This window comes from Anabrus simplex, chromosome 3, assembly GCF_040414725.1.
Source record: "Anabrus simplex isolate iqAnaSimp1 chromosome 3, ASM4041472v1, whole genome shotgun sequence".
Lineage (NCBI taxonomy): Eukaryota > Metazoa > Arthropoda > Insecta > Orthoptera > Tettigoniidae > Anabrus > Anabrus simplex.
Genome location: NC_090267.1, coordinates 334460727 through 334480809, shown reverse-complemented (window position 1 = coordinate 334480809; position 20083 = coordinate 334460727). Strand labels below are relative to the sequence as shown.

The window sequence follows — 20083 nt, the reverse complement described above, 5'->3', positions numbered from 1 at the left end:
ACGTAGTCCTCTCTACACATGTTGCTTAACTGTCTGACTCACAGCAGTTAACTAGTAACAACTTATCAACATGGTGCCATCATGAATGAACTCTGGTGGGCGTTCTACACATTACATTTACTCACACATCACTGGTATGCATGTATACCGAAATGGGATAATATTGGACCACTCGTTCTGGGTGCTTAACTTTTTTTGTCAGGCAGTGTATTTTCTAATTTGCCCAAATATCTCTCTACAACAGTTAAGAAACGTAACTATCCCGTGAAGAGGCAATTCACACAAAGAGACGTCTCTTTCAAAAGCCCTAATCAGAACATAAATGTCAGTGATCAGCCAGTATGTTTAGCAGTTAAAGATAGCCCTGATGCCACAAATGCTAGGAAAACTATTACTTTGTTAAAGAGAAGATTTAAGAATCAGAAATGTAATTTCATTAGAACACAGAATAGACCAAATGTTGCTAAAGCCAAGATACATTTGCTTCAAAAACAAAACAAACAAAAAATTTCAGATATAAAATCAAAGAGCAGTTTCACACAATCAAAACAAATTGCCTCTCTCAGCAAAAAGGAGAAAGTTCTATTTGATAGAACGTTAAAGAAATATCAAATGGAAAGTAAAATAATGAGATATAGTGATGAATTTCTTTGGGATCCCTTTCTTTTAAAAATACTGTAAAGATTCCAAAAGGTTATCGGCACTGCTTAGATCATGACTTGCTGCCTTTGCCTAGTAGTTCATTTGAGAAAATTGGTGAAGGGCTTTAAATGTTTGCATGGCATAAATAATCATGCTACTGCTGTCACAGCAAAATTGTTTAGTGGAAAGAAGGAGCATGAACATGTAGGGATGCTGATATTTGATGAGGTAAAGCTAAGAGGAGAAATTTGCTGTAACTCGGATTTGTTACAAGTGAATGGTTTGCTGATTAGGGTACATTCACTTCCGAGGAAAGCAAGAATCACTTGGCAAATTAGGCTCTAGTTTTCATGCTTGTTCCCTTGTTTTTTTTTGCTAGTTGCTTTACATCGCACCAACATGGATAGGTCTTATGGCAATGATGGGATAGAAAAGGCCTAGGAGTTGGAAGGAAGCGGCCGTGGCCTTAATTAAGGTTCAGCCCCAGCATTTGCCTGGTGTGAAAATGCAAAACCACGGAAAACCATCTTCAGGGCTGCCGACAGTGGGATTCGAACCCACTATCTCCCGGATGCAAGCTCACAGCCGCGTGCCCCTGACCGCACGGCCAACTCGCCCAGTACTTGTTCCCTTTATGTACAACTGGATCCAACCCATAGCAATATATGCTAGCTGGAACGCCACCCCTGGTGACATAATTGTGAAAATTCTCATTCACATCATCATACAATTAAAGCAAGCAGGTGTAGGAACCATTGGTTTCATGTTAGATAGTACCCCAGTCGAACTAAAAGCTATGGAATATCCGGCAACATCATCATCATCATCTGCAGTTTCCAGCCGTTGGCCGGGTCTGCTTATCCGGCAACATAATCTAAAATGTTCAGTTTTCAATCCAGCCAATTCTGTCAGAAAATTGTAGGCATTTTCAGACGTGCCTCATACATTTTAAGTGGATAAGAAATAATTTCCATGACAAAGTACAGGTTAAATATAATGGTGATTTTGTTGATTATTCATTTTGCAGGAAACTTTATTAATGTAATACATCTCCCGAGTTTTCTGGATTGAAACTTTACAATAAATTCACCTTTGCCCATTTGGATCCTAATTCATTTCAACAAATTAATGTAAGGCTGGCATTTCAACTTTTCAGTAGATCTGTCACTAATGATATAGAATTCTATTGTGATATTATTATTAATTCAGAGGGTTTAGAAGACATTGAAGTGATGGAAAATTTTACAAGCAATTTAAACTGCCTGATAGGTGCATTAAATTCATCATCCTTCCCTACTAAAGCACTGTATGAAGATCACAGGCACATGACACTTTAGTAAAGTAGCAGAATATCCTCAGAGATGCTCAAAATACATTATCACTTTAGCAGTGTCTGAATATTTGTGGGAAAACAATTACAACTATGTTTTGACAAGAAAACTTAATCAAGATCCCTTAGAATGCCATTTTGGTATCCTGCGATCACTAAGTTGTGACGATCATCCATCCACTATTGATCTTCTACATTTACATAAGTTGCAGTCTATTTACGTGCCAAATAAACTTGCTACCTGAATCTTCCTTAATGTCTGTTGTTAATCATATTGTGTATTTGTGCAAAAGCAATAGAGTACAAAAACCACAAGCTGAAGATAAAATCAGAGAAAAAATTGTGAATCTTGAAGAAAATCAAATATCGGACAGGGAAAACAGTTTACCTGACTCAAGTCAGAAGGGTTTTGGCAAAGTTATTTAGTTTATCATTTGGCTGGATACACAGTTCAAAATATTTCAAATGCAACACAGTGTAAATTATGTCTACTTTTCGTCCACGGCAATCTGACGGATAATGTACTGGTACCTGCTTTGCAAACACTAATTAAAGATTACAAGTCTACATAGAGCGACATATATCTTATGTATTCAAAGGAAAGTGCTTATAAAGTGCTGTTGTGAGTGGAAAATCTATTTGCTAATAGTTTGTGGGGGGGGATATATTTTCTGAGTGTTTGGATAGTTTAGATGTTATTAAAGTGAAATTGTCACAGTTGCGATGCTGTGAAGATCATGTGTTGTGTATGCTACCAGAACTAGTATTTCGCTACTTGAAGTGTCGATTCTTCTTCCACACAAACAAGATAGGAAAGACAGCTGGCTACTTCCAAGACAGCCAAATCATCTCGAAAATACTTTGAAGTGTCCAGGTGCTGAAATCATTTTTAAGCGCGAGTTGTATGCATTAGTTTACTACGTAGATGATAGAACTATACATGCCTCTGTTAACTGCATGGACCAAAAAAGGTGTTGCCAGTGCCATCTGTGCAACAGTCCACAGTAACTCGCGGAGAGTGCATATTTCCTCTTCTATACGGTATGGTACTACTGTGCTATGGATTTTTTCTGGACTTTCTTCTCACAGTATTTTGTTGAGGCAATATCTCATCGTTTTATTATGACATCTGATGACCTAGTTTCATTACTAGGGCTTGGATTTTTGAGAAGTCATATTTTTAACCTGGCTTGTTTCTCCATGCCTATGTCAACTTTAAGCACATTTCTAACATTTGTGAACATGATCAAGCAGTTCTTACTGGTCATATAAATGCATATTTGACCAGATTTTTGCATTAGGTCATATTTTGGCCAAATTATCAAATAACAGTATACTTTTAGTCATATTTATGTAGTATTTAACATTTCACCAGATATTGTTCGAAACACCATTTCCTAATACTTGAGCAGTTGATCGTACCTTCACTTGCTGGTAGCGGGGTTTACCAGGAATGTGCTGTCAAAGCCTGTGGGTGAAAGGTTCTATATAAATATACCTGGAACAACATGAACCCATCTGAGATGCCAAAAGTACGATTCATTTTGTGTGAAAAAGAAACAAATAGCTACTTTACTCTCCCTCTCTTCCTTCTTGCCAATGGTCAATGTTCAGTGTCCTAGTTCTGCAGGTGGTGGAAAGGAATTTCAACCACACACTACGTATGCCCCTGTACAGTATCTTTTTGTCTCTGCTAATGAGTAGCTCAGTGTAGTTTCAAAGTAAAGTGCTGTGATAGTTTGAAGTTGCAAGGTTTTGTTAAAAAGTTTGGTAACGTATTTTGGTACTGATGGATATACAGTATTTTGTTTTGCAAAAGTGTGAGATGAAAATTACAGATGGGAAATGTTTTTACAGTGCAACAATATTGCAATACTGGTAAACACAAAAACTGTGTAAAAAGAGAATTGGCCGGGGAAAGTGAATAGCGATTACTGTATGACAAACCATACAGCATTCATCTCCATCGGGCAATGCTTCTTACTTTCTAAGGATCTTTGTGAAAGCATGATTTCCTCAAACATTCCTTTATAAAAAATAGAGGTACCTAGTTTCTAAACATTCTTCACTTATCTCATCCCCTCAAAGTCTGCATTAAGAAAGAACTATCTGATTTCCTGTTACAATAATACAATGAACAAAATATATATTTTTTTGCTATTTGCTTTACGTTGCACCGACACAGATAGGTCTTATGGCGACGATGGGACAGGAAAGGCATAGGAATGGGAAGGAAGCGGCTGTGGCCTTAATTAAGGTACAACCCAAGCATTTGCCTGGTGTGAAAATGGGAAACCACCGAAAACCATCTTCAGGGCTGCCGACGGTGGGGCTTGAAACCACTATCTCCCGATTACTGGATACTGGCCGCACTTAAGCGACTGCAGCTATCGAGCTCGGTAACTGACAAAATAAGAAATAGTATTACCAGCATCTGTTACATGTAACATGTTACTGTAGGAATTCTTAAGCATGAATGGAGGCACATTTTTGTTGGTGTATGAGGTGTTGGATAAGGTGAACAACTCCTCCATCACTGTTGTTTTCGACACTGCAATGAACATGTTCATCTTCATAATAGATGCTGTTCCTTACATTAATCAACAAAAGGTCTTCAGAACTGTATCCCAAAATGGTGCATGTAACTTGTCGTGTACATGCCCTACATAGAGTAGTTGAAGATATTTGAGGAACTCTCCTGAGGTGGACAAATTAATTACTAATGGCAAGATGATTTTTGGTAAAGGCCCGCTTCAAGTGCAGAAGTTAAAAGAAGAGACACCATCACTGCCCTTTCCTCCACAGCCCGTTATAACACTTTGAGGGACTTGGCTTGATACTGCAATTGAAGATCTTCAATAAGTGTGACAGAAGTGATTCATTTTCTATAAAATCTGTACAAGAGTTGTTTTCATCCAGTATTTTAAAATAATACATATGATCAAATTTCTCTGTGAAATCAAACTCCATCACTCATTTTGAAACTGTGGGCATGCAATTGTGTGATGCATGTCGTATCGCGAAATGAACTGAACGTGAGAATCAAGAGCGCAGGGCGAAGTAGCTGACAAGGTTAGGGAAAAATTACGTATTCTTGAACAAAATGCTGGATACACAACATTGTGTCAAGTTGCTGATGTTCTTTGTGGGAAAGAAGCACAATTCAACGAAAATGAACCAGAACTTTCTGCTCATGATTTGACTTTTTCAACTATGCCCTAATTTTTAAATAAATTGCTCATGCTCTAATTACAGTAAGAGGAAAAAAAGCTTACCTCTAATGCATTAAATCCATCATTGGTGGTGTCAATACAGGACATACTCGCTAATACAGTATGTTTTATGACAGTGCAAAACACTAACAGATTCACTTCAATGATGTTGCAAGGAACCTTTATTAAGAGCATAGCAAACATTAACCTGGCCGATGTGATTAGACACTGCCTATGGGGTGACTCACCTTCATTGTTTTCGCCCTTTAGTCTTTCGATAATAGAAAATAAGACTTTCTTCTGAAAAATAACAAATACTGAAGCTGGTCATTTTTGTTACACAGTACTTTAGTTTGGATTTTTGGTTAATGGAAGTTTTACTCTAATACAGGATATGTAAAGTATTTGAGAACATACTAGAGGTAGTACGGAAAAAAAAAAAAAAAAAAAAAAAAAAAAAAAAAAAAAAAAAAACACATCATATCTGATGAACAATGAAAGTCTATTGACCCAAACCTTATATGCAGTAATAATTGGTGTACAGATTTATTCAATGCAACCACCTTTAGCAGCAACAGTGATTTCACTGCAAGACTGGAAGCATTAACATGCACGTATCACATGGAAGTTACTGACGTTGGACATTTTTTGGGGCTTGGGTAATCAACCGTATCGTGGGAATGCTGATTAGTCTTCATAGTCTGAATGCTGTGAATCCATTTTGCACTTGACTGCGTGTGACATATTCTTACTGGAGGCTTTCAACTCCTCCAAACTCAGCGCACAAATTACCTGGCAACTATTAAAAACTGTGCAATTTCATCGCTGTGCTTTACATGAATTGCAATAATCATTGCATGCACTTTCATCTCGTGCATTAGCTGATAGCCTTGTACTGATTCTCTGATAAGATAAAAGTATAGCAATCCAATAAAAAATTTGCATACAACTGCAGGTACACAGTTATATAATATCCTCAAATACCTTACCATGAAATGACCATGAATTTTTTAATACTTGGAAATGCGAGATTGCAGTTCCCATTATGAAATATCTCGAAACTTATGTTTTCATTTACACTTCTACAGTTCCCTTTCCAACATAAGCAAGTAACGCTCGATGACAAAGCAATGACCAATGATGTTTAAAAGTAGATCTTTAATTATGATTTTAAAGTCTGGGTTTAGTGAGATGCTGCAACAAATAATATTCCATATATAAATACAACTTCTTGGGTTATTACTATTAATCACTATTGTGTTTTTGTTCCTAATGCTTAGTCGCAATACAAAGAAAAACTAACCAAATACAAACCTGAAATGCTGAAGGAAAAGACTTGCCACAGGTCTCACATTTGTGCCTGCCCTTGTGGATGTGCAAGTGGGTTTTGACAGCTCCCACAGTTGAGTAGTCATTACCACATACATTGCACACATACCGCTTGTCCTCACAGGCATGGAACGAGAACTTACTGGTGTATGTGAATGTCTTCCCACATTTGTTACACTTGTACTCTGTTGTCTCTCTGGGACTAGTCTTCTTCCCCTTCTGTCTCTTCTTCTTATCATCACTCTCACTTCCTGAGGACTCATCGTCATCATCAACTCCTACCTCTTCTTTACAGTCATTACTCTCAACTTTAACTTCATGTTCTTCACTACTTGATTCCTGTAAGAAAAGGAAATAATAAATTCATTAATATCCATCAGTACAATCTAATTCTCAATCAGCAGGAACAAAATAGACAAGTTGGAGAAGGAAAAACAGAATAAAAGATTGATCTATGTAAAATATTTTGTAAAGATGGAACAATTTTTTTTCAGTGTCAACGTACAGTAGTTAATACAAACTTTAAGTTTTTTAGTCTGTTGAACACAAATGACAAATCTATGAAAATATTTTAGTAATAACAGAATAACATGTTTTGTTCTACAAGAACATCATCAGATTCAATCAAATTACTTTTACATCATACATACGAGGGCTATGCCGAAAGTTTTTAGCAAGTGTGAGAAAAAATTTTTATTTGCAAAACAACAATTACAACTTTTCAAAATACTCTCCATTAGCACGTATACATTTTTTCATTCTCTGAAACCACTTAGAAAACGTTTCAGTCCAAGCTTCTTTCGGGTTGTCACTTCATGCACTCTCGTTCACTGTAATGGCCTCTTCATCTAACGAAAACCGCTGCCCATGTATTTTTTCCTTGGTCTTAGGGAACAGAAAGAAGTCACATGGGGCCAGGTCAGGTGAAGGGGGGGGGGATGAGGTAACACTCGCACTTTTCCTTTTCCAAAAAGTCCATTGTTCTGGCAGCCCTGTGTGCAAATGCATTGTCGTGATGCAGCAGAAGGTGCCCACTCTTGGACTTTGGGTGCTGTGACCTCCAAGTGGCGAGGACTTTGGGAAGACAGTCATTCACATACTATTCAGCATTGACTGTACGACGTGTGTCCAAAGTCACAGACGTGTGATGCCCCATTTGCGTAATAAAAGTTGCCACCATCTTCTTTCCGGAGCTCCGACTTCGAACTTTTGTGGGTGGTTCCTCCCCTGGAAAGCACCACATAGAAGACTGTCTCTTCATTTCAGGGTCATAATGGTAGACCCATGTTTCATCACCTGTGACGATATTGTAGGTGTCTTCGGACTGTCCTCCATTGAATTTTTCTAGCATGAAATGACACCAGTCCACTCTCTCCTCCTTTTGGCTTTCTGTCAGGGAATGTGGCACCCAACGGGCATATCTCTTGGTAAGGCCTAAATTATCGTGAACAATGGTCTGTGCTGCCCTTGACCCAATATTTAAGGTCCCTTGAATGTCACAAAATGTAAGATGTGGATCTGCTTTGATCATTTCCCTCACAGCATCAATGTTTTCTTGAGTCACAGCTGTTGCTGGGCGACTAGGACGAGATTTATCATCAATTGACTGCCGACCCCTTGAAAACTTGCGAAACCAATTTCCAACTGTGGCTCTAGAAGGGGCAGCCTAACCAAAAACGCGCAGCAAAGAAGAATGACATTCTTGGGCACCTAATTTCTTTTTATAATCATAAAAAATCATTGCTCGAAAATCACGGCGCAACAGATCCATCTTGCACCGTGTCTGACTCAGCACTGCCTGTGCTTTCTTCCCTCGCTATGGAGGAACTACTGCTAGGAGGGGTTGCGCGCGCATGTTTCAAGGTCGAAAAACATCGCTCTTTCAAATGAAAATAATCCCACTGTCCTCAGAATTACGGTTTACGCGCTGCTAAAAACTTTCGGCATAGCCTTCATAAATGTCCGGCTCCATGGCTAAATGGTTAGCGTGCTCGCCTACGGTCACCGGGGTCCCGGGTTCGATTCCCAGCAGGGTCGGGAATTTTAACCATAATTGGTTAATTCCCTGGCACGGGGACTGGGTGTATGTGCCGTCTTCATCATCTTTTCATCCTCATTACAATGCGCAGGTCGCCTACAGACGTCCAATCAAAAGACCTACACCAGGCCTCTCCGAAGGCCACACGACATTTCATACACATATATATATATATATATGCACAAAACTGTTTCCATTCTGTAAACTTGTTGCTAATTATTAATGGGTGATTTTATGAACAAGAGCTAAAAATTAATTTGAATGTTAAAATTCTGTGTTCAACTCATTAATAAACCCCAAAATGTTTTCTGAACTTTAGTGTATATCTGTTCCTCTCAGCTGCTAATGGAAAAGTGATTCGATAGAATCTGAAGATGATCTTTTAATGAAACATGCTATTCTGTTATTAATATTTTATTTTCCAGGAATATCACAGCGTTTCCATAATTTGTATTTTGTATTCGACAGACTGGAAAACTTAAAGGTTGTATTAAATATGATCTGCACACATATTATACAGCAAGATGATACAAAAAGTAAAATTTTAGAAAGAATCTGAAAATATTTTCCAGCCAATCAAACACACTGTATAATGTAAACCAAAAGTTCAAATTCCTCAAACTGCATAAAAAATGAAAACATCACTACTTAATTCCTGCAAAAAAAAAAAAAAAAGGAGCAGGATGGGGAGACATGCAACAGAAACTGCAGAATAAGTATTCTAATAACCTAAAGCACACATTATTCCATTTATTGCATAAAGTGTTCTTAACCTGTTTTCTCTTTTCTTTTTTAGAACAGTGATAAGTCTGCGATACAATTATTTGGGGTAATGAACAGGGAGGAGAAGTGCATGAATAATTTAAAAAAAAGAAGAATCAAGAACACTGTATTTTATATATATTTAAAAATTTATGAAAACCAAAGTCAGTCAGTCCGGCCACTCTATCTGGTCGATTTCCTTCTTTCTTTTTTAACTGAAAGGTATTCATGCACAGATTTGTCATCAGGTACTAGAAATCACTTAACTTCCGCCTTCCTCAAATTATTTGATTTTTTCAATTTTTTTGTCTTTTTGAAGCAATCATATCTTTGGTTTTAACTGAGGTATGGAGTTCATTTTGGCCTAAAAACACTCAGTGGATCAAGCTCTTTCATTTCTGCTCTTAACTATTCATATTGGTTGATTCTGAGGAAAGTTATGAGTGCACATTCAATTTGACGTCTCATTGCTTCAACATTTTTTTCTCATTGAAGCAATCATATCTTTCAAATTGAGGTATGCAGTTCGTTTTGGTCTAAAAACACTCAGTGGATCAAGTGCTTTCTTTTGAGGTAATAACTACTTAAACTGGTAGATTCTGAGAAAAGTTAAGAGTACATTTGTCTCCATGACGAAGATCTTCAAAGGACTTTTTAACAGTTCGGCGTGTAGTGTTGTTCCAAGAAACGTTTATTTCAATTTCTTTGTATGACGTATTTTCAAGTGTTTTGTTGACATAATATTACATTCTGTTACCACAGCAGATGATGTACTTTATTTCATTAACTTGAAACTTTGCAAATACATCCGTGAGGACAGTAACGCACAACACCATACTTTGTACATTGCGGGTGGAGCCAGTGGTAAACTGCTAGTTACTTTTAAGAATATAAATAGTAAATTGCATATAAACTGTTTCCTTTCAAGCATTCATTTTTGGTTTGAAAGTTGATCCAAGTACTGTACTGGTAGGTTAAATCACATTAACATACTGAAGGCTACTTATTTCTTAAAATAGTCCGTGATGTTGGCATGCTTCTGAGAGGAGTTGACACTTTTTAGCACGGTACTACAAATTTTCCTTGCAACAATAATGTAATTACACTGAACGCCCCTCTGGCCTATATAATCTAGAAGAGTATCAACACAATGCAAGGCTCTGTCTTCACTTCACTTTCAGACTCACTATCCTCTTCTTTGTTCTGCTGTGTAGCAGTGGTCACAATTTTATAATAATTAATGTATTGGAAGCCAGGTTTACATGTGTCCATTATCAGCCACTCATTCAAAGTTTTTCTCATCAACATCTTCAAGCTCATTGCCACATTCATCATTTTTTCATCAGTGAAACCTTGAAAATCACTTTCTTCTATACCTGGAAGAATTTTCCTTTATGATTGAACTAGGCCTGACACATTCTGACAGACATAAGAAATCCTGTGTATGAAAGGTCAACTTCTTCTAGAATGTCACCAAATCATCTTCATCAACTAGCACTCTCAGTAGACCAGCCCGGTAGCACCATTTTAATGATTCAATTACGTCCTGGTCCGTTGGCTGTATAATGGCAGTCACGCTGGGAGGTAAAAATTTAGTTATGACTAGCATTTGTACCCGTTCATCACATGGGGATTTGCAGTGGATTACAAGTTATCTTCAAGAATTTATGTGAAGTAACATGGCTCTATTCACACGTTCAATGCGACATGTTAAAATGATACTTTTGTACGAAAGCCTGTGGCAGTAACGTGAAATACGAAGCTGTACAAAGTCGAGAGAATAATGGCGTTCTGAATATATTGTACAGTACAGATCCTGGTCTGAAGTTGTGTAAAATTCTCCAAGATTCTCAGGTTGCATATTGTATCTCTAACCACTGGCATGGTGCTCTGACATTGATGATACCTACCTTAATATCTGTCCTATCGAAAAGAGTAAAATGGCTCTTAAGTTTTTCCCCATTGCCCATTTTGAAGAGACATACATGCCATGTCCCACAGGACTAGGACTAAAAATCCAATGTTTCATAATCATCTGCATTATCCATTGTACGATGAATTCGTACATGGCATGAAGAAACGGAAGTAACATATTCTTAAATGTTTGTTGGATACAGTCCTTCGATGGACCTAATGTTAACAAAAATATTTGAGAATAATCTTCCTATAAATATCAACTCCGTGTGATTACCATGACATCACATGCATCTCATAACACAATTCTCAGTGAGTAGAATCCAAAAACATAGTTTGGTTGAAGTAAGTCCAGCAGCTTTCCACTGTTAGGAACAGACAGACAGACAGACAGACAGACAGACAGACAGACAGACAGACAGACAGACAGACAGACAGACAGACAGACAGACAGACAGACAGACAGACAGACAGACAGACAGACAGACAGACAGACAGACAGACAGACAGACAGACAGACAGACAGACAGACAGACAGACAGACAGACAGACAGACAGACAGACAGACAGACAGACAGACAGACAGACAGACAGACAGACAGACAGACAGACAGACAGACAGACAGACAGACAGACAGACAGACAGACAGACAGACAGACAGACAGACAGACAGACAGACAGACAGACAGACAGACAGACAGACAGACAGACAGACAGACAGACAGACAGACAGACAGACAGACAGACAGACAGACAGACAGACAGACAGACAGACAGACAGACAGACAGACAGACAGACAGACAGACAGACAGACAGACAGACAGACAGACAGACAGACAGACAGACAGACAGACAGACAGACAGACAGACAGACAGACAGACAGACAGACAGACAGACAGACAGACAGACAGACAGACAGACAGACAGACAGACAGACAGACAGACAGACAGACAGACAGACAGACAGACAGACAGACAGACAGACAGACAGACAGACAGACAGACAGACAGACAGACAGACAGACAGACAGACAGACAGACAGACAGACAGACAGACAAGGGAGAAGTTCTACCTCAGTGTTCACATACATTAGGTTGGGGTAATTTTAAATCTGAGAGAAATATGATGCATCCTTTAATTTTCTCCTGTTATGGACCCTTCAAATAACTGTACGTCTGTGAGGGTGTCCGTCACTGGTTGTAGAACATGAAACCCATAGAAAATAGTAATTCCCTCCGTCATTTGAAGAACAAGTGAAATTATGATCATAACAAAAATTATTTAAAATGAAGGGGCTTTTCACATATGTGAATATATTATAGTCTACAGATTTTACATGTAATCAATAGTGTAAGAGAAAATTGAAAAAAAAACTCTTCTGTTCTTCCTATAAACTCCCAGTCTATTTAGTGATTTGTAAATGATATGCATACTGAAAACTGCTCCTGGATGAGTAGCCTCTAAATATGCTATTTGTTTTACGTCGCACCGACACAGATAGGTCTTTTGGCGACGATGCGATAGGAAAGGCCTAGTAAGTGGAAGGAAGCGGCCGTGGCCTTAATTAAGGTACCGGGCGAGTTGGCCGTGCACGTAGAGGGGCGCGGCTGTGAGCTTGCATCCGGGAGATCATGGGTTCGAGCCCCACTGTCGGCAGCCCTGAAGATGGTTTTCCGTGGTTTCCCATTTTCACACCAGGCAAATGCTGGGGCTGTACCTTAATTAAGGCCACGGCCACTTCCTTCCAACTCCTAGGCCTTTCCTATCCCATCGTCGCCATAAGACCTATCTGTGTCGGTGCGACGTAAAGCAACTAGCAAAAGAAAAAAAAATCAAGGTACAGCCCCGGCATTTGCCTGGTGTGAAAATGGGAAACCACGGAAAACCATCTTCAGGGCTGCCGACAGACTCTAAATATGAAGTTTGGTTAAGATATAATCAATAGTGTCAGAAAAAGAAAAAAAAAAACTTCTTGTCATCGTATAAACCCCCAACCTATTCCGTGATTTGTAAATGATAGGCATATCGAAACCTGCTCCTGGATGAGTAGACTCTAAATATGAAGTTTCGAGATATATTCAATAGGTAAGGGAAGACTGAAGAAAATTCTTCTGGTTTTCCTATAAACCCCCGGTCTATTCAGCGATTTTTAAATGGTATGCATATCAAAACCTGCTTCTGGACGAGTAGACTAAATATAAAGTTTGGCCCAGATCTATTCAGCCGTTTACCCATGATGGAGGAACAAACAGACACAAAAGCTAAAAACTACTGATATGATCTTGAATTGACCTGAAATGGATAAATATATCAAAATTTGTCAAAATAAATGACATTACAGACAATGGACCCCCTAGAATTTTATTTATATTGTGAGTCCATCATCAGGTATGAGAATGCTCTCATCAGGATGTGAAGGGGCGCTAACAAGCACTAGAACAGCCTTCTGTGGTAATCCTTTCTCTCTTCTAAAAATTGCCAAACTTGTGGAACAAAATGTACGCGGAATCACTTTTTAAAAATTTCACTATCCATCCAGGCTTCTTTTTTGTTTGTAATAATGTAAAAAAATCCTTGGCTTTGGTACCCTCGAATTATATTAGATTATTTTGCTTTTCTTGTCCCTAATAGTTTCAGTTTGTGATTTCCCGAAGCATTGCCAGCCCACAGAATTGTAATAGGTGCTTTCGACAATTTCTGTCTAGGAGCACGAATCTCGTTTTTAAAAGCAAGGGTTCTGATTGGTAGACATTTCTAATACAGAGCACTTCCATCTGCATCGTACATTTAATCTAGTGTGAAATTTCCTTTTTACACAAATTTATGAATCTCTTCCAGAAGGCATCAGCTGCCACAACAAGTTCACGAATCACATGATGTTTGAATCCGGTTAGTCAAACGATTGAGGTATTAAATTCCCTCCTGTAACCCTAGAGCTTCATGAAAAAATTTAGCTTTTTTCGGGACATATCATACCTGAAACAATGGCACTTTCTGCTCATTTTTGGCTAAAAGTTTGCAAAAGAGCAAACATCTAACTCCTTGAATGTGCATTACTTCATACTTTTCTGTGTAGATGGTCCAGAATTGGAATCACACAGACCCATACAAAATCTTGTACCATAATTTTTGTTTACTCTATAATGTACTGAACAGTCTGTGCTCCAATTCCATAATCAGCCCTTTTAATTTTGCAGCAGTTTCCTCCATACATCGAAGTCATTGGAGAGCTCCATAATGAAATCACCAATTGCCTTGAACACTTGCCGCTTAGGAAGAAGCAAGTTGAACATCTTAAAAACCCTCTTCCCAAGCTCATCTGAAAAGTACTCCTTGAAGATTCCTTTAGACGTTGGAGCTATTACCATCCAAGGGTAAGAAAGTAATATTACTTACCCACTGGAGGAAAGCAAATATTTGAATCTGTAATAACATATTTATGTCATCCATACAAAGGACAGAAGCAATTAAAATGAAAGGTAATGTCATCCCAGCTCAATCTTTCCCTGAAAGGAGCCTTAATACATCATGTTGCAGAAGATATGAGTTCAAAATCTTACCTCGTGTATTAGGGTTCTGTCATAAGAGAGAGCTGATGAGAATCAATCAGCATAATATAGTTCTATATAAGTTGAAAAACTAGTATATTGGTTCCAATTGTCAATACAGATCCAAAATGAAATTTATTTCATACAATTCAGTTTGCACATTGATTGCTGGAAGCCTCTGTAAACAACATCCAAAGGTCTATAAAAACGTAGGATGGCTTTCCATAAGACGAGCTGATATTGCTGTCACTTAATGGGCAAAAGGTATGGGTATAGTAAATGATCCCACAATAAGATTAGAGTACAATTAACAGCAGCCTCGATTAGTGTGTGAGGAGAAAAAGGTCATACATGAATCATGCACTGATGATCTTGGTAGGAAGTATGCGATTACAAAATGGGAAGTCATTGGGCTTATGATTGGTGCTAGAGGGACAATTCCTAAGGAGACACTTAACTTCCTTGCTCCTTGCCCTGAAATACCATGTATTGGACTTTTTTTTTTCCAATAGTCAGAACGAGAAAGTCCACCTGATAGTTGACAATTTCAATTTTGAGTCACAAACTCTGCTTACATCTAAACAACAGATAAAAGAAATACTGTTCATATGAACTGATTGGGAGGTCAAACATTTCGATTCCCTAATAGGGGTGGCTATGACATGGATTATATCTCTCTTACTCTTATTTTTGTGTTGATGTTAACACAAGTTTTCTTCATTTATCTGCCTTTACAAACTTCTTTTCACTTTTTTCGTTGACACACACTGATTAACAACAGAAAACTGAGCTTGTTTTTGATTTTCACAGAGCAGGCAGACTGACAACAATAGATGCGGTAATGTATTGTGGTGGTTGATTGCGGTCTTAAGAGCTTTCTCAATGACTCAAATGCAGAAGCTTAGCTTACAGGTGGATGAAAATATTTACAGTATGTTTTTTAAACTTAAAAAATATTCTACTTGACTGGATGAAATGTGTCATTTTTGTATTCAATAATATATAAAATAAGGGGGGAAACTGCTACAAGTTGTAACTTTTTGTTTAAAATATAAAATGTGTTGGAGTGATTGAAAAACATTTTCAAACTCTCACTGTCAACATTTGACACCAAAGAGAAGTACTTCTAACCAGTAATTAGTAACACAGCAGAATGAGCATCACTCTGGTGGAAATCAGAAAGACACAATACAGACACAAGCTGAAGAAGTTGGAACTGAAGAATAAATTAGTGAGTAATCTTGGAATCTTTCAGAACAGAGAAAGAAGCGAAGGTATTTGTTATACTGTTTGCTCATGCTTTTAGAGTTAACTAATTGGATAGACTGATAATTACCTCCCCATTACCGTACAAATCCTCTCACACAATGCTACCTTTGATGTATATTCCACTTTTTGAAGCTGACACTATGGTACTTTACCTGTCTCTGCTTTGGTTCTCATTTTGAGAGATTGGAGAGCTGCCGACAGTGGGGTTCGAACCCACTATCTCTCAAATACTGAATACTGGTTACACTTCAGCGACTGCAGCTACCAAGCTCGGTATGAGTGATTGAATTGATCTTGGCACCTGTGGCAGCCACTCAGTAACCACTTCCAATCATTTAAACGGCTGAACCTGTCTCAAGTTCAGACTTGGGAAACAAGCGAGTTGGCTGCTTCCTTCCCATCCCAGAGACACCGAAAACCTATACACGACGTTATGTTAAATCACTAGCAAAAAAACAAAAAAACAAAAAACAAACACCTTCACAGTGAAACAAATGAAAAATTAATAACTTACAATGTTTTGATCTGTTTTGCTACGTACTGGTCATAAAGTTTTTGAAAATTATGAAAGGAAACAGGATAAATCAGCTAATCAAGTGCACTAGTAGCAGGTGTAAATATATCAGTGAATCATTAAGGGCTTTGTGTCTGTAAATAGTCACATTTCTCGATTCAAAAAATCTCTCGCATTCACATGAACCGATACGTATTTTCTAGCTCTGTTTCATTGTCCCATGAAAAGCATTAATTTTGGGTACACGTGCCTCATGTTTTATTTTTTCAGTTCTTGCATAATAGTTCTGTATCTGTGGTGCAGTCTAATTTAAAATACTGCTTGAAGATTTTTGTCATGCTGGTGTAATGGGATTCCTCAGTGAAGTCGTTAGCAGTAAATAGAGTAGTTAGAAATTATTTGAGTTGATGATGAAAATACTGGATGGAAAGCATAATTATCTGATGAAATTTTCCTTAAAGGAGCTGCCTGGCCGAGGTGGTAAAGGCGTGCTCGGTTCACCTGGAAGGACGTGGGTTCGATTCCCCGCCAGGAAGTCGAAAAATTTAAGACAGGAGATTTCCACTTCTGGAGGGGCACATAACCCTGAGGTTCTCAGCCTACACAAAAAAAAGAAATGAGTAGCAGGTTAATTCCTGGGGGCAAAGATGCCTGGGCATAGAGCTAACTACTCTACCCCACCAAGTGCCAGGTTATGGATAGTGGAAGCCTTTTATGGTCCACCAATCCAAGGGCCTTCATGGCCTGTATGAAGATGACTTTGCTTGCTTGAAGTTTTCCTTAAACAGAGGTTCCTGAGAGAATCGCGATGTACTGTAACTTAAAATAGAAAAAACCAGGCGAGTTGCGGTTAGGGGCGCGCAGCTGTGAGCTCGCATCCGGGAGATAGTGGGTTCGAATCCCACTGTCGGCAGCCCTGAAGATGGTTTTCCGTGGTTTCCCATTTTCACACCAGGCAAATGCTGGGGCTGTACCTTAATTGAGGCCACAGCCACTTCCTTCCCATTCCTAGGCCTTTCCTGTCCCATCGTCGCCATAAGACCTATCTGTGTCGGTGCAACGTAAAGCAAAAAAAAAAAAAAGGTCGTTTGTTTTTTTCTTGAAGCAATATAGGCCCTATTGTTAAAAATTATTAAATCAATTATTACTTAATCACAAAGATGTGGAGATATCCATACATCTCCAGTATTTTTCAACATACAGAAGAGTGTAGCCCTACGATATAAGATTACGGATTAGGATACATATCTAAACAGCCAAGAAAATTAAACACACTAACGAATTATCATACATTTCAAAGGCAACCTTTCTACGTAAACCTTTTTATAACATTGAATGGAAATAAAATTTACAATAAACAAATTGAATTTTATATTGATCTGTAAATAGTCACATTTCTCGATTCGAAAAAACTCTTGCATTCATATGAACCGATATGTATTTTCTAGCTCTATTTCACTGTCCTGTGAAAAGCATTAGTTTTGTGTATATCTGCCTCAGGGTTTCTCTTTTCAATTCTTGCATAATAGCTCTGTATCTGTGGTGTAGTCTAATTTAAAATACTGCTTGAAGATTTTTGGCATGCTGGCATAATGGGATTCCTTACTGAAGTTGGTAGCAATAAATAAATGATCGTTACTGTAAAATATAACTGCCCTGCAACCATCTGATGAAATTTTCCTTAAAGGAGCTGCCTGGCCGAGGTGGTAAAGTTATCTTCACGACACTGACGTTTTTTCTGAACACTTTACCAGCCACGGACCAATTTGACAACATCACGAGATGGATAAAGAGACTATATTTTACATCCTTCTAGGAAATAAGTCCTTTCTTCTCTTCTGAATGCAAACATATCCCTCAGACAGTCGTGGAATTTAAATTTCTCACCTCGTGGATGACATTTTCTGCTACGTACTCAACAACATTTTCAGAGTACTTGGCGAGTGACTCGTAATTTGTAGCACAGTGATAATGATCAGTAGAGGTGCTATCTTTAGAAGGAACCATAATACATAGAGGGAGCACATCACTTCCTGATGGACCGAGCTCGATAGCTGCAGTCGCTTAAGTGCGGCCAGTATCCAGTATTCGGGAGATAGTAGGTTCGAACCCCACTGTCGGCAGCCCTGAAAATGGTTTTCCGTGGTTTTCCATTTTCACACCAGGCAAATGCTGGGGCTGTACCTTAACTAAGGCCACGGCCGCTTCCTTCCCACTCCTATCCCTTTCCTGTCCCATCGTCGCCATAAGACCTATCTGTGTCGGTGCGACGTAAAGCAAGTAGCAAAAACAAAAACAAAAAAAATTCCTGATGGTTTACAATTTGCAGTGGTCGATGAGTCAATCTGTCGCAATAAACATTTCCTGTATGCTGATCTGAATTGCTCTGCATTGGGATTATTTCTGTTTCCTCCCTTATTACGTATGGATGAGAAGAACAATTCTAAATTGTTGGTGATGCCTTGGGCAGCAAACGTCTGTCATTAACTAAATATCCACCCCTTAGAGAAACGAGATAAGGGTTGGACTCGCACACATATAGTGCTCTTCAAAATGTTCTGAGCAGAGAGTACTTAACTGCTTGGGATACCACTTGTCTCTCTTCCTGTTATTCATCCACTGCCCAATCAGCTATTTGTTTTTAGTGAAAACTCGTGACAAAAATTTGTGCTTTACAATGGTGAAAATTAAGATGATCTTTTAATATACGTAGCCGTGTATAATAGAAAATAAAAGAACTTACTTGAAATAAGGTACACTGTTTTGTTCGAACAAAAGCATGCGAAACAGAATGCAGGCATATTCACACTTCAAGAAATAAAGCCAAACTATAATTAATTTCTATCGACGATGAACTTGACACACAGGTGAGATTACTCAGATAACTCCAGACAGGTCTTCTCGTTGGTACATTTATATCATGACGGCCGTAGTGTTGCTTGCCTCCGCCCAGAGTGCTACGAGCTGCTATAGCCACTCCTTGTGTTATATTCTACCTCGTTGAGATTGATACTGATTGTGAACATGTTTCTCTCCTACATGTTATATGAGGTAAAATTTCTAAATTCACATTCCTAAACTGCTTAACTCTCAAAACTGGAGTGTAGTGATTATCATCTCCTAATAGTGTGATTTCTCTATATACATGGATTGTTCTGCTGAAATTGGTTAAGCAACTTCCCTGAAATATTTAATGCACTATTAGTTTAAGCTCTTGGTTTCATTGATGGTAGTGATTTAAATGGGTGAGATCCAACAACAAGATCACCCTTAAGTTATGTTTGAGATACCATACACCAACTTACACGAAGCTTCATCTTAAACTGAGCCTCCAACCTCTGGCGCAAAGTACAGTAAGATTTTACACACTGATCCTTAAAGTTCTGCCACTTGTCGAGTTCGTCGGTACAGTTCCTACATACGAACTCGGGCAGACCATCGCCAGCTGAAACCTGGAACACAAATATGTCAGAGAATGCAATAACTTACTGACATTATATGTTTTTTTACAGGCACAAAAA

The 20083-nt window shown here is 38.4% G+C and overlaps 1 protein-coding gene across 1 annotated transcript in view; it reads right to left on the bottom strand.

Moving 5' to 3' along the window:
- The window catches only part of LOC136867303 (putative zinc finger protein 66), a 32582-nt gene that overhangs the window by 12228 nt on the left and 271 nt on the right, over positions 1–20083 (bottom strand). The window contains exons 2-3 of the mRNA XM_067144453.2: positions 19868–20014; positions 6499–6852 (exon numbers count right to left, since the gene is read on the bottom strand). Coding sequence (XP_067000554.2) covers positions 6499–6852; positions 19868–20014 — 501 coding nt within the window. The remainder of the gene's footprint in view (positions 1–6498; positions 6853–19867; positions 20015–20083) is intronic.